Source organism: Rutilus rutilus, assembly GCF_951802725.1.
Source record: "Rutilus rutilus genome assembly, chromosome: 3".
NCBI lineage: Eukaryota > Metazoa > Chordata > Actinopteri > Cypriniformes > Leuciscidae > Rutilus > Rutilus rutilus.
In genome coordinates this window covers 52,917,987-52,933,036 of record NC_140211.1, presented here as the reverse complement: position 1 = coordinate 52,933,036, position 15,050 = coordinate 52,917,987, and the positions used below count along the sequence as shown (strand labels likewise).

The following is a 15,050-nucleotide window of genomic DNA, read 5'->3' as shown; positions in this document are numbered from 1 at the left end:
TTACACTAGCTCTGCCCACCATAAGCATCCATTTATGATTTTAATAAATATAATCATATTCACTGAATATGTTGTTATTGCATACTCTTTCGCAATGTACTACAATATGCTGAGGTGCAAATAGTATTTGCTACTGTATATAAATAGAATCTAAAAATATTTACACTTAGTACAAAGAAAATACTGCTATTTTGAACGATGTAAAGTTTTTGTACCAACATTTTGAGAACATTATTAAAGACCAGATAACTCTGAACGGATGTTCTATTAGCATTACTGGAAGAACATTTGTTCATAACTTTGAGAGAACCTTGCCAGATCGATCTGAGAACATTCCCTGTTAGCTAGGAAACAACTGCATAAAAGAGTTGGACAGAATTCAGAACAGAAGTTTTGGCTTCCTTTCAATTTATGAGTTGGAATGCATGATTTTCCCACCTTAAACCAGTTCCAGCCATTTGTCCAGAGTTTGTTGCTCATAACAAAAGACATTTTCACAGAAATACCAACACTGCACATAAAAAAAATCTGTTATCCATTCCATGCTCTAAACATTTTGTTTAACACAAAACATCTCTCAATGAGCTTTGTTTTGCAACCGATCTGTGTTTCAGATTGCCCTGGACTGCAGTGCGCTCAGGCAGTGCGCCGACTGCGATTCCAGGCCCAGGTGCTGCTGGATGAGTCCACTAGTGAGCAGCGAGGGCGGTTTGGGGAGCTGTTGTTGTTGCTGACCACACTTCAGAGCGTGGCTTGGCAGATGGTGGAGCAGCTGCAGCTCATGCGTCTCTTGGGCAAAGCCAATGTGGACAGCCTGTTGATGGAGATGCTCCTGGGAGAAGAAGCAACCAGAGGACCTGAAGCACTACCGGCCTCAGGTACAAAACCAATGGGCTTTTGTCCCGAAGGAAAGAACAATCATAAGTGAGATCTCTTTAATATCTAAATTATATCTTCTAGCCAGCAGTGAGAATAAATGGAGAGCAAATTAAGACACTTGCTGAAGTCTCAAGCGTCCCAGATCTTTCTCCTGACAAAAGTACACCAGGAATCTCAGATTTGTCTCCATTGAGAGAGTTCCATTAATGTCGCAGACACTGGTCAGATTATCATGATATCAAAGACTGCAGTTACAAATCGAAGATCTAATTTCTCATCAAATTCTTGCTTAATTGTATTGAATGCACTTAATGTAGTGTAAAAGGCCATTTAAGTGTACTTAGAGTAGACCTGCCTGACTGTTTCTTAACACACTTAAGTAAAAAAATGTAATAATGCCAATTTAAGTTTTTACTTTGAAGTTTGAAGTTTCAATAATAATCTTTTGGGATGCTTTAAAGAAGTACACTTATTTTGACCAGCAGTACTGAGTTATTCAATAGTACATTTAAAGTTAATATATTTAAAATGTACTAAGTTCATGATTACAAATGTGTAAATACAAATATATTTAAAAAGTCACATACAAGTTTCAATGGAAATGACATTCAAGTATATTTTAGGTTACTATAAATACATTGCACATTTCCAAGACAAAAGAATTATGAAATTATAAATTTCAGCTAATTGCATTTAATATAAATTTAAACTACTATAATACATGTTCATTTGATTGCAATTAACATGCAATTAAGTGTCCGAAAACATTAGTCTGTTCACACTTAAATATATTCATTTAAGAATATGTATTATTTCCATATTAAGTACTTTTTTTTTTTTAAAGAATGCCACTTATAGCTCTATATTCATATTCTATGTCAAAAATGGTCTCTTCTATGTTTATTTCTCCCAAGGAATTTTAGGAGAAACATCTGAGACCAAAAAAATCAATCAAAAGTCTAAGATATCTGAGAATTTCATAAACTCTCCTGAACAATAAAGTGTTCCTCTAGGGTTGCCATACTGCTGATTTGGGATCTGTTTATAATCTCTTGGATTTAGGTGAGCAGATCTGGTCCTGAGACATTATGGAGAGAGTTACTGTAAACTTTTTCCAGCATAAACTTCATTGAACTCAGAGCTGGTTAAGATTCCATAGGAGATCTCAGTCCAGAGTCCATCTGTCTCAGTCTAAGCTCTCGGGCTAAAGATAAGACTCACCATTAGCGCTCTGAGGGAGTTGAGGCTCTTTCTGACTCACCTGCAGTTAAAGTATGAATGTGTTGGAAATGGAATAAAACAGTAACTTTTCTGTCTTTCTGTAGAGTCGAATCCTGAGCCACTTATATTCAGCGCAGCTACAGAGTCTGTCCTCTCCAGAGGAATACTGACGGAGCATATCCCAATGCATAACTTCACATCGGTGATCCTTCCTGTACCCTCTTGTGAGTATTGCAAGCTCGGGTAGTCCAGCTGTCAACCTTAAACAGTTTAAAGGGATAGTTCACCTAAAATATAAATTCTGAGATCATTTAGCATCTCAGCATCATGTCATTCCAAACCTGGATGGATTTTTGTACCTCTTGTACCTTTTGTATTTTTTACCGGTTTTGTTTTTGAAAAAACAGGCAGCAATAACACCAAAATTGTAATACTCTCTATTCCAATTGCCATACCACAGCTAAAACTAGCCTTACTAATATATCATTTAAAGACAAGTGACCAGTAATACAATAACAGAAAATCAAGTTACAAGCAATAGCAGAAGTGAATACAATATAATACAAATGAAATGCACTTTTTTCAAGTACATTAGGTCTAACAGTAGTTTTCAGGTACAGAAATTAAATAAAGAAATCAAATGTAAAATAATACTGCATATGTCAGGAAGTAGAAGCGGATTCAGTAACGAGTTAAAAGACTGTTTACTGAACAATAACAACAGTGGTGAAGGAATGGGTCAGAATCCGAGGAGATGGCAGGTAACAGAGGCACAAGGCAGCGCAGGGACGCAATGGGCAAAACCGATCCTCCGTGGGTCACCGCAGGAACGACCAGGCAGCCAGGGACACAACTCCAAACAGAAAACGAGTGGACCTGGACCTGGACCTGGACCTGGACCTGGACCAGGACCAGGACCAGGACCAGGACCAGGACCAGGACCAGGGCCACAAGAGAAACCAAACAATCTGACAACACGGAATACACAGACATTAAATAGCTGAGCTGACGAGCCGCAGCTGGCGCTAATGAGCTGATCAGCACAATCAGCAGACACACCCACAAGGACACACACACACACACACAGGGAGAGAGAATGAGGCAATGAATCCATGAACCATGACAGCAAAGTCTTCACTGTATAAATGAATCAATATACAATATCTTTCACATACATTTTAGGCCTTGCACCTTTTCCATTTTTCTACTGATTTTTTCTTACAGTGCATAAACATAGTGAATATGACTTGTGAGCAACATTACAAGTATTTTGAGGTCATTCTGTATAATAGCTCTGTGTGATCACAGAATCTTTGTTTTCAGAAAAGTATAAGACTTGAACAGCTGGAATCTGGCACTATATATATTTCCCATAAATAAATCTAGTCTCTGATCAACATAAGTGATGGAACACTGATTTATATGCATCTTATTATTAGTTATTCACTTTAATTCACAGAAAATGCATGTTTTAATGTTACTTCATTACATATAAATTGCATTATTAATGTGACTTTTGTCTGCAGCAGGTCTGTCTGAAGATCCCCTGATACCCACACACACTGGACCTGAGGTCTTCACACATGGACAAGCAGTAGACATGCCAACTGTACACACATGCCTTTAACCACATGTATAAAGGTTATCCAGACATGACTAACTTTATACACTTAAAGGGATAGTTCGCCAAAAATGAAAATTCTGTCATCATTTACTCTCCCTCAAGTTGTTCCAAATCTGTATGAGTTTCTTTCTTCTGCTGAACACAAAATAAGATATTTTGAAGAATATGGGTAACCAAACTATGGAAGTCAATGGGCACCAGAAACTGTAAATGATGACACAATTTTCATTTTTGGGTGAACTATCCCTTTAAGACCTTCACCTCTGATACACATGTGCACTGCACACAGAAAAAAAAATGGGGACGAGGAGTCATTGTATTTTACATATAACGAGAACTGCTTAATAATTGTGTTCAAATCTAACAGTGTTAACTTTTTAATGTGAGTGAAAAATTAACAGACAATAAAAAGCCTCCAAGCTGTATTTTGTATTGAGATCACTGGTAAATGATTGTCTAATTTATTGGAAGGTGACATGGCAGGGCGCGTACATAAACATTACAATTCAACAACTCTCATGGGTTCATGGTTCAATCAGATACCAGATGTCAAACACATGAGAGTTGGTCTGTCTGGTTTCCACTTCAAAATATCAGGGTTTCTTTTTTTCTTTTCTTTTTTTTCTCTCTAGACCTAAACATCTATGGTGTGTTATAATATCATGTACAATTCTCTCACTTGTTTAAAAAATTAGCAGAAAAAAAGTTTTGCTCTTTTTCTTAGACTTACGTTTAGTGATTATCAAGACTATTTTTATCACATAATTTACTATGTGTATTAATGAAACTGAATTGATTACATTTTTAAACATTAACTATAACGATGAAGTTAGAAAAACAGCAAGCTTAAAAATATCAGACCAATACTTGTACAAAAATATTCACCAGAGGGCGCCAAATGCTTACTATTTTCAGAAGCTTTTCCCATGACAGGAAGTGTGATTGTTATGCTTTCATGTTTTATTTTTTTTTTATTTTTTTTTTCACGAATATACAATATACAACAAGTAGTCACAATTTAACAAATTATGAAGTGAGTTTAACCAATACAAAAAAAAAAAACACTTTACCTACAAAAACTGTACAAGGAGGATAAAACTAATCTGAACATGTGAATACCTTGAAGTAGTTTTAGATAAGTAATTTCAGATCATCACAGAGAAGGTGCATTTTACCATAATTTTTACCATCACTCCACTTCTTAAATTGCCTGTGTATGAAGTTACGGGTTATTTAACAGCAAATCTCTGGATTTCTCCGTTCCTCAGTAGGTTAGAAACAAGTTAAAGTTGTGTTGGTCAGGATTTCAGGTGGGATAATCTGACTCATCAGCAGCAAAGGGGCTTAGTGGGCGGCTATACATCAATAAAGAGATGGAACAAGAAATATTTGCCCCCCTGGCAACAGTAGCCACAACGTGAGGATCTGTCCAAATAAGTAAGAACTACACTTGTTAACAATTATTCAATAGGACCTTCTTTGTCAAACCAATGATTTCATAAACACACACTTGCAAAACTAATGAGTTTTGATGAGTAACTCTTTCATTGTGCCAAGTAAAAAAAAAAAAAAGTAAAAAAAAATGTCCTTACCTGTGAAGACACGTCCCCATGGAGCTAGAAAAAAAAAACGGCCACCATTTTACCGTGGTGTTTCCGTAGGCATTGTGAATTAGATGCATTTATGCAATAATAGAATGATAAATCATGACAGGAAAACACATCCGTGAATTCCCTGAAAACACATTTTATCACAGCAGTAAGTAGGTCACATATTTTGTCAGTGAGCAGAAATAACCTGTTGAGAGCATGTTTGTAATCCAGTTCAGATTCAGATATAATTATAAATTTCATGCTTTTAAGAGCCCTCTAAAAAAATCAGATCTACAATAAGATAAAAAATATTTGCTTTTAACATAAAATACAGTAAATATAACGTAATTAGGTAGCACTTTAGAATACTGTCCAAGACAGCAACATAGTGTCGGCCCAGATTCGGTTCACATCTGGAACGCGTGGAATCCTCAAGTACCGGATGTGGCCCGGATCTGGCCCGACACTATGTTGCTGTCTGGGGTTCCATCATTAAAGGGGTGGTATAATGCCCCTTTTTACAATATGTAAAATAAGTCTCTGTTGTCCCCAGAGTGTGTATGTGAAATTTTTGCTCAAAATACCCCACAGATAATTTTGTACTGCATGTTAAAGTTGTCCCTTTTTGAGTGTCAGTAAAACGTGTGTCACGGAACACACACGGGAAAAGGGTAGATCCAAAAGCAGTATTTATTTAAGTGTAATCCAATCTCGTAGTCATCCAGGCAGGGGTCAAAATCCAAGAAACAAAAACAAGAACAGACTAGAAAACAGACCTCAAAAGTGTAGCGACATTAAACAACGACTCCATGACAAACACTAAACAGGCAGGGTATATATAACACAGAACTAACAATGATAATGGGGAACAGCTGAGTGCAATGATGATGGGGAACAGCTGAGTGCAATGATACAGTGATGGGTACAGACAAGGATTGTGGGGAATGCAGTTCCTAATGTGAATGACACCGTGGGGGAAGAGGACCTCTAGTGGTTACCCAGGGAACACAAACCAGACACTGTGACAACGTGTCCCTTTAAATGCAAATGAGCTGCTGCTCCCGGCACAGAGGGCGGAGCTTGGGTGTTAGCAGGTCTTTTATGTTTAAACTGGAGTCGGACAATGATGGAGAGACACAAGAAGAAGTGACAACATGTAGAATGCAACAGGACGTTTCTGAATGGTTAGTTGCTAAATGTATGTTGCTGATGTGGAGTTAATTATCTTCAAGTCATTGATTAGCATATTCTGTAATAATAATCTATAAATCGCTCATGTGGGAACTGTTGTAAGATGCATACAGAGGGATAAACGGCTGTCTTTCAAATTCGCTCTGCATGCAATAGGACAGCGCTACAACCAACCAGAGCGTTTTCCCACCAGCGGAGTTTGTTGATAGATGAAACTTTTGCCGTATCCGGTCGGTAAAACTACGAACACATCTTCCTGTTTTAAGAATGACTTAAGTGCCGTTCTTTGTTCTTTTCTCAAAGAAAAGCTGAACTCCAAGTCTTCCAGAGTCACGGACAAAGCCGTAAGCCGTAATTTCAAGTAGCAGGGAATTCATTCGTCATTATGTAAAGCCCGCCCACCGACTCTATACACGATTTGATTGGCCTGACTAGAGTTTGGTTTTTCCAGCTCGAAAGTCATAAATTTTGAAAATAAATTTTGCTGCCGCTAGGGTGCGTCTAGATTTCTAGGCTAGTCTATCCTTGTATTTTTGTTTGAACTGGTCGAGGTTGAAATGGGATTTAGAAAATAATTACGGTAGTAATGCAATACTTTTTAAACAGGGTAATTGGTACAGTATTCTAATTACACTTTTTTTAGAGTAACTTACTTAACTTAACACTGGTCAGAATGCATAACTACAGAATGGCTGTGAAGATTCATTTTAAGGCCATGATTTTTCCATTGGCTTTTGGGTTCCTGTAGAACTGTGACAAACAAAAGTGTATGCTTCTTAAGTTTTGTTCATCATAAAAACATGTAACATTTAATCATCACAAACTTTTATGAATTTTGAAACCTAAATACAATTGGCAGAATAAAAAGCTCAACAGTCAATAAATAAACTACACCGCACGGTCACATAACTTCAACGTCACCACCATTAAGCTTTTGACTACTCTAACAACCCTTACTTTCTGTGAAAATTTGAGTTAGAATAGTGTGCAAGAGCACCATTATAAACTCAACAATGCTGTAAAAGCCGACTAGTGAGTGATGAGATTAATGTCCCCGACAACCTCTGTAGTCCTATTTAGCCACTTGTTAGCAACAGACTTTTACAAGACAAGTAAAAGCTTTACATAACCACAATGGGGGTATTACTAATAAATGTAATGTTTTAGAATAAAAAAGTGAAAATATCTTGAGCTTGTGTCAACCGCAGACCTTATTTCAGGCATTAACCAAAAGCCCATAAAAAAAAAAACCCATTGACTTCAGGACGATGGAACAGGAAGTGTTAAAATGCTAACTCGTTTCTGGGTTTTGACTTACAAATATATGTCATCTCTGCAGCGCTCAATGGAGAAAGAAGCTTTTTTAACCCAAGTGATGTAGTTCCAGCATATACAGTGAGGAAAATAAGTATTTGAACACCCTGCTATTTTGCAAGTTCTCCCACTTGGAAATCATGGAGGGGTCTGAAATTGTCATCGTAGGTGCATGTCCACTGTGAGAGACATAATCTAAAAAAAAAATCCAGAAATCACAATATATGATTTTTTAACTATTTATTTGTATGATACAGCTGCAAATAAGTATTTGAACACCTGTCTATCAGCTAGAATTCTGACCCTCAAAGACCTGTTAGTCTGCCTTTAAAATGTCCACCTCCACTCCATTTATTATCCTAAATTAGATGCACCTGTTTGAGGTCGTTAGCTGCATAAAGACACCTGTCCACCCCATACAATCAGTAAGAATCCAACTACTAACAAGGCCAAGACCAAAGAGCTGTCCAAAGACACTAGAGACAAAATTGTACACCTCCACAAGGCTGGAAAGGGCTACGGGGAAATTGCCAAGCAGCTTGGTGAAAAAAGGTCCACTGTTGGAGCAATCATTAGAAAATGGAAGAAGCTAAACATGACTGTCAATCTCCCTCGGACTGGGGCTCCATGCAAGATCTCACCTCGTGGGGTCTCAATGATCCTAAGAAAGGTGAGAAATCAGCCCAGAACTACACGGGAGGAGCTGGTCAATGACCTGAAAAGAGCTGGGACCACCGTTTCCAAGGTTACTGTTGGTAATACACTAAGACGTCATGGTTTGGGGAACAACCTCCTTCCCTCAGTTAGAACATTGAAGATGGGTCGAGGCTGGGTCTTCCAACATGACAATGACCCGAAGCACACAGCCAGGATAACCAAGGAGTGGCTCTGTAAGAAGCATATCAAGGTTCTGGCGTGGCCTAGCCAGTCTCCAGACCTAAACCCAATAGAGAATCTTTGGAGGGAGCTCAAACTCCGTGTTTCTCAGCGACAGCCCAGAAACCTGACTGATCTAGAGAAGATCTGTGTGGAGGAGTGGGCCAAAATCCCTCCTGCAGTGTGTGCAAACCTGGTGAAAAACTACAGGAAACGTTTGACCTCTGTAATTGCAAACAAAGGCTACTGTACCAAATATTAACATTGATTTTCTCAGGTGTTCAAATACTTATTTGCAGCTGTATCATACAAATAAATAGTTAAAAAATCATACATTGTGATTTCTGGTTTTTTTTTTTTAGATTATGTCTCTCACAGTGGACATGCACCTACGATGACAATTTCAGACCCCTCCATGATTTCTAAGTGGGAGAACTTGCAAAATAGCAGGGTGTTCAAATACTTATTTTCCCCACTGTATAAGCAGGGGATACCTTGACAATGCTTACCTGCCAAATCTTGACCCATTGGTTTTGACCAATTTCTTCAACAAATCAAGAGTAAATATTCCTTTTTTTTTTTTTTTGCTGTAACAATCCAAACTATCTAATATGACACCTTATATCACCCAGTATCACTTTTGAGTACAACAGCAAAATAAAAAGTTTCTCCGTTTACTGTAAAGGTTTATTCTGTTTTTTGCTAAGAATGAACCACAGGTTTCATTCAAGGAGATAGAGACCTCTTTCTTCATGGCTGTGCAGGGCTGCTGACTGGTGTTGAAGAGACGTTCAACATTCTCCAAGAACTTTGGGAGCTCCACTTATTTCCAGCTGGCTGCCTTTCACAACCCTTTCTCTGGGCTTTTCCATGCTGCTTCAGTCCTGTCTTTGCTGTCGTCAGAAAACAGGGTGAATAAATGACAAACCGCACACTCCCCATTAGCACAGACCCGGTCTTTCAGCATGCTGTTGGACTTACTGACCCGAAGTCTTGCTTCTCTTAAACCTGTAAAACCAGGTTTCTTGTTTTTCGGATGTTGCTGTAACTATTGGCAGAGCCTGTGAGTTTCTGCTGGAAGGATAACTTGATTTCACCACTACTTTTGACAAGTCAGTGACATTATTTATTAGTTTTAATATTAATTTCATGTAGATATCTAAAAGTAAAAAAGAAGTACACTTTTCTTAAAACACACATAGGTGCACTTTTAAAATGAAAAGTTTCATTCAATTACATTTAAAATCATTGTTTTAATTAAATGTCAGGGTTATGTTCTATTTTCTATGTCTCACTGTGACCCAGCTTCTCAGCGGGTTTGTTAATTAGCTCATTAGTTCCCCTAGTTGCTCTTTGTCCCGTCTCCGTCAATGTTAAGGTGTGTTATGTCTGTTTACCAGTGAGTTTTGTAGATTAAAGACTGTTTCTGTGAATTACTCGTCTTTGTGCGCTTAATAACCACACATAACATTGATCTTTTTTGTCATGCTTTGAAGTACACTTATTTTTTCACTTACAAAATCTCAACAATTGCCATGTGTCTTATACATTTTTAATAAAAGAAACACACTGATTGGTAATATCATGTTTTCATATACTGGCAATGACCATAATGATGATGACACAGTCAGAAATTAGTCAGTAGTGGGAACTGGATTCAGTGCCTTAAAAAAAAAAAGAGTCAGGTAAAGGGTGAGTAGATTGCTAAGAGTTTGAGTGGTTTCCCATTATATCAGCTAAGGTGTTTATGTTTTAATATTCCTTGACAATTTGCTGTAAAAAAAAAAAATGTAACCCATTTTTGCTATAGCTTCAGTAAATGAAATGCTTCCTCATTCTGCTCCTGTAACAGATTTTACAGCGATTGTGCAAATAACGACTAACCCTGTGATTCATTACATTCCAGTCACTGTAGCTCAATCTGAGTGTATTAAATGCCAGTTTCCATAAGTTTGTCTAAGCGTGCAATTCCAGCACAGTAGCCAAAAACTGTTGGAGAATAAATATGCTCATATGCTTCAGATAAACAAAAGGGCAGAAAACAGCTGTACACGTTTAAGAACAACAAGAGTGGCAATGATGAATCAAAATGAACAAAAGCAAACTGATGCATAGACTGTAATCCAAATTCGCTCATTTCTCAATAAATAAAGCATGTGGAAAACTTCAAACCACAACCCATCTTCAAAATCGTACTGCTATCCAGAACAGATGTTATCCATATCTGGATTCAGTGATCTGTCCTGGATTTTGCAGTACTGTACAGGTGTCTGCAGTTGGATCATGACATAAAGATTTACAGTAGCTTAAATCCAGTGACTGTTTTCAGAGATATCACTTTTGCCTCAAATCCCTCCTATAATCTTTTCCAGTGAAATGCAGCTGAATACATGTGGTGGTTCATGGGTAGTTGTTGAGTACGTTGTTTTTACGTGTAATAGGTGTTTTATATATATACAACCATTGCTCCGTCTGAAATGGAATACTTACTATATATTATGAGAAAAACAGTACGCCAAAAGAATATGTCCGAATACACAGTATTCGAAAAACAGTAGGTGAAAAATCTGCGGATGACCTACTTCCACCAAGATTCTGAAGTGCGCTTTTGATGGACACTTTACTATCCCATGAGGCCACGGGAGAGGATTTGTGAATGGCAGTGAAGCAACGCAACTGACGCTGGAAGGTCATGTGACAATGACAAAATGGTGGATGTAGAATGTCCGGATTACATTCATACTACACATATTTATACTATATAATACATACTTTTTAACGGTCACAAAGTAAATTCAAATTCAAGTTACCTACTCCGACAGTACAGACGCATATATTAAAACACGAAACTGAAACTAGACTACGTTACATTACATGTTACACGACTTCTATTGAAATATTCAAAAGTGCTGACAGATGTTACAGTCATCTTGGACTTACAGTATACTGACACCTAGTGATGTGGATGCAGCATATATAGAAATACTAGCTAGAAATACTAGAAATACTATGTCTATCATGATTAATTTATTGAAAGTGTCCAATAACAGGGTTACTGAGTTAAAAGTGAGAAGCAAAAGTACTATAAAAGTACTTTGTTACATTATTTTCCAGTTGTCTCTGTAAAGCTGCTTTGAAACAATCTGTATTGTAAAAAGCGCCGTATAAATAAAGGTGACTTGACTTGACATGTGACTAGAATACTCTAAATTCATTAACATTAGAACGAGGTTAAGAACAAATTCATGTGCATACTAAAATAGGCCGAATTTTTTCTCCCATACAAATATTAAATCATGCAATTATACGTGAACGAGACCCAATGTTTATCAGCTTTTTCATCATGCATTACCTTTCTAAAATGTGACAAAATCCATATTTTTCTCCAGAATTGAGGTTTGGCCATACTTTTCTTCAGAAACGACTGCTGGCACTTGTGTTGTGTTTGCACTTACTTTAGCCAAAACCAAAAAGCTTAACATCACTACCCACTGCAAAGCCTGCTTTCGGTTGAATACGTCTAAGAATAGTGTTTTGGTGCTATACAGACTTTATGTGAGGGCATCAAAACTAGAGTCCAAATGTCAAGACAACACTGTGGTTGAGCACAGTGGGGAAATTTTTGTGTCTCTGTCTGTAATTCTTTAATCAAAGAAAAGTTGTTGGTTAAAAGCTCAAAATATCAACGCAAATATGACGACACAACCATGAAAATATAGTGATCACAGATGGGAGGAGATGCTGATTTACTAGCCAAGAACGAGAGAAGTGGGGAGAAGTAAAGTGCAGACCTGTCACTTGAAGCCAAGCATCTCGAAACCTCAGAAGCCATGGTGGAATTGGCGCCTGTCATAAGCATTCCCAGGTGCCATGGAAAGACAAGGACCAGAGCACACAGACAAAGACAGAATGGTCAGCCTGTAGCCTGGCCTGATTTTCATTAAACTCTGCTGATCCGTGTCATAAACAGCTCTGCTCTGGAGATATTCTCCACACAGACACTGTGCCCACAATAACACAACCATCACGTTCTGAAAGTCAGCTTCGAGTCTTCTAAAATAAAATACAGTTCCCTGTCTCCATCTAATTAATGTAGCTGCAATTACCCAACAGCAATGGTATGTGATGACAAGCAAAAGGACCAGTAGAGCAGTATATTTAAACCACACAGTTATTCCTCATTTTTTCGCCCACTTAAGATATGCCACTTTAAAAACAGCAGCGAGAGCACAAAACAAAAGCACCTCCCATCTGCCCATATGTTTATAATGGAGTTGCAAGCTGTCAGCTGTTTTTGCTCTGTCATAAATTACAGCAGCCTCCACTGTGCAAATTAATTTGTGACAAGAAAACCAGGCTCCTTAAATGAAGCATTTGCACAGACGCTAAAGCTAATATTCGCCTCAAACTTCTGAAAAGGTCATTGCTACTCTTAACAATAGATACGTAAATAAATAACGATCAAGCCAAAAATGGGTTGAAATAAGGAAACTATTACTAACTCAGTTATTAGTATTAGTATTACAGTTATTAGTACTAATTACTAACTCAGCCTATGCCGGTTTCTGTGATGTGTTTGCAGATTAATGTTGCATTCTGTAGATTTTAAGCAAGCATTAGCAACTTGGGCATCACTATTCTTTCAACAAATCTTTCCATCTTGTGTTCCCTGTGAAAAAGAAGTACACTTTAGCGTACTTTTAAAAAGAGCAGAAATAATATACTTTAAAATAATATACTTAAAGTGCGAACTGAAATTAAGTAGAATTTAAGTACATCTTTATGTAATTTCATAAGTCTTTGAAATAAGGTTAAAGGAGACATATTATGCCCCTTTTCACAAGATGTATTATAAATCTTTGGTTTCCCCAGAATGTGTCTGTGAAATTTCAGCTCAAAATACCATCCAGATAATTTATTATAGGTTGTCAAAGTTGCCCCTTTTTGGGTGTGAGCAAAAACGCTCCGTTTTTGTGTGTGTCCCTTTAAATGCAAATGAGCTGCTTTTCCCCACCTCAGTTAAAGGAGTCATAACCTGCAATTTTCACTTTTCCACGAGAATCAATGTATGTTATGATCGACTAACGATTATACACTGGCCGGGAAGCCGGTATTTAAAAGTGAAGCGTTTGTTTACCTCAGGGTAAATAAACCAGCGCGCGTGCACGCGCACTCAAATACGAGATTTTGATTTCAGCTCCCTCTTGACGTCATGAGGTAGTAGGATATACCATATATGGACACCGCAGCAGGAAGCCCTCTCCCCCTCATATTCAGTTCAGTCGAGAAAGATGGAGAAACCGAGTGCACACCGGACTTGCTCTGTGGTTGATTGCCATAAAAAAACATGTAAATGTGTTTTATCTCCCAAAATCGGACGAAACTATCAGGGACCAGTGGATGAAATTCGTTTTTAATGACGCTGTCCCAACCTTTCAACTGGCGTATCGTTATGTGTGTGCGCTAAACACTTTACACCTGAATCATTACAAAATTTCATCTAATACACTGTGACTCACTGAAAAGTACATAAATATAGTTTAAAATATGATACATTGTTATTATGAAGTTTGCCCTCAGTGATAAACAGACAAGAAAATGCTACAGCTATATTTTCATAGAATTGTATATTATATAACTATGACAACATATCATTGTATTGATTTTTTATAGAATAGATAACGATACATAGATAAATAAAACAAACAGTCAAGTAATAATAAAGAAAAACAACACGTTAACTTACCTGTCTAAAGAAGAAAAATATTGAATGTCTAAATAACATGAAACAAGGCAAAAACAGCACATGATAGTAAACGTCTCATCTCAATAACCACTGTAAGCTGATAAAATAAGTAGACTACATCTCCGTTAATGTAATCGACATTAAATAAAAGGTAAACCTATGTGGGAGAAAATAGCAACAAACGTTTTAGCTCGTTACCGATGTTAATGTATGTCTCAGTCACTTGCGCCATGATGTCAGTTTGTAATGATGCTGAAGTTACCTGCGTGTCAACCCCCCTCCTTCCTTCAACCAATCAACGCGCCCCATCATTTGCATTATTAAAATGAGCGTCCACGACAGCCAAAACATCGCATTGATCTCGCGAGACAATAATGCCTTCAGAAAATAAGGGTAAAAGTAGGTCTGTGTTTATTTTTTTTCCACTTTTCTATTTTAGAAGGGCCTGAAAGACTATAATACAGCAGTAGGTATCCAATGTAACACTAGGTTATGACTCCTTTAAGAAGATGGCCGATCCTTTTACACGAGCTATGGATACTCCAGCAATGACAAACACGGATTTCACTCATCTAAAATCTCACAAATAACCAGTAGCAGAGTGTAG

General features: G+C 37.5%; 1 protein-coding gene across 5 annotated transcripts in view; it reads left to right on the top strand.

Annotated features, from left to right (window-relative positions):
• Window positions 1–15,050, top strand: part of hnf4b (hepatic nuclear factor 4, beta) — a 457,854-nt gene that overhangs the window by 14,619 nt on the left and 428,185 nt on the right. The window contains exons 8-11 of one of the 5 annotated variants that reach the window (XM_084403849.1): window positions 615–878; window positions 2,205–2,324; window positions 3,630–3,733; window positions 3,978–4,567. In XM_084403849.1, the coding sequence (XP_084259975.1) occupies window positions 615–878; window positions 2,205–2,324; window positions 3,630–3,727 (482 nt within the window). In that variant the 3' untranslated portion in view covers window positions 3,728–3,733; window positions 3,978–4,567. Of the gene's footprint in view, window positions 1–614; window positions 1,287–2,204; window positions 2,325–3,626; window positions 4,568–15,050 lie in introns of those variants that run through there. The other 4 variants (XM_084403847.1, XM_084403848.1, XM_084403846.1 and 1 more) reach the window with 4 other exon arrangements.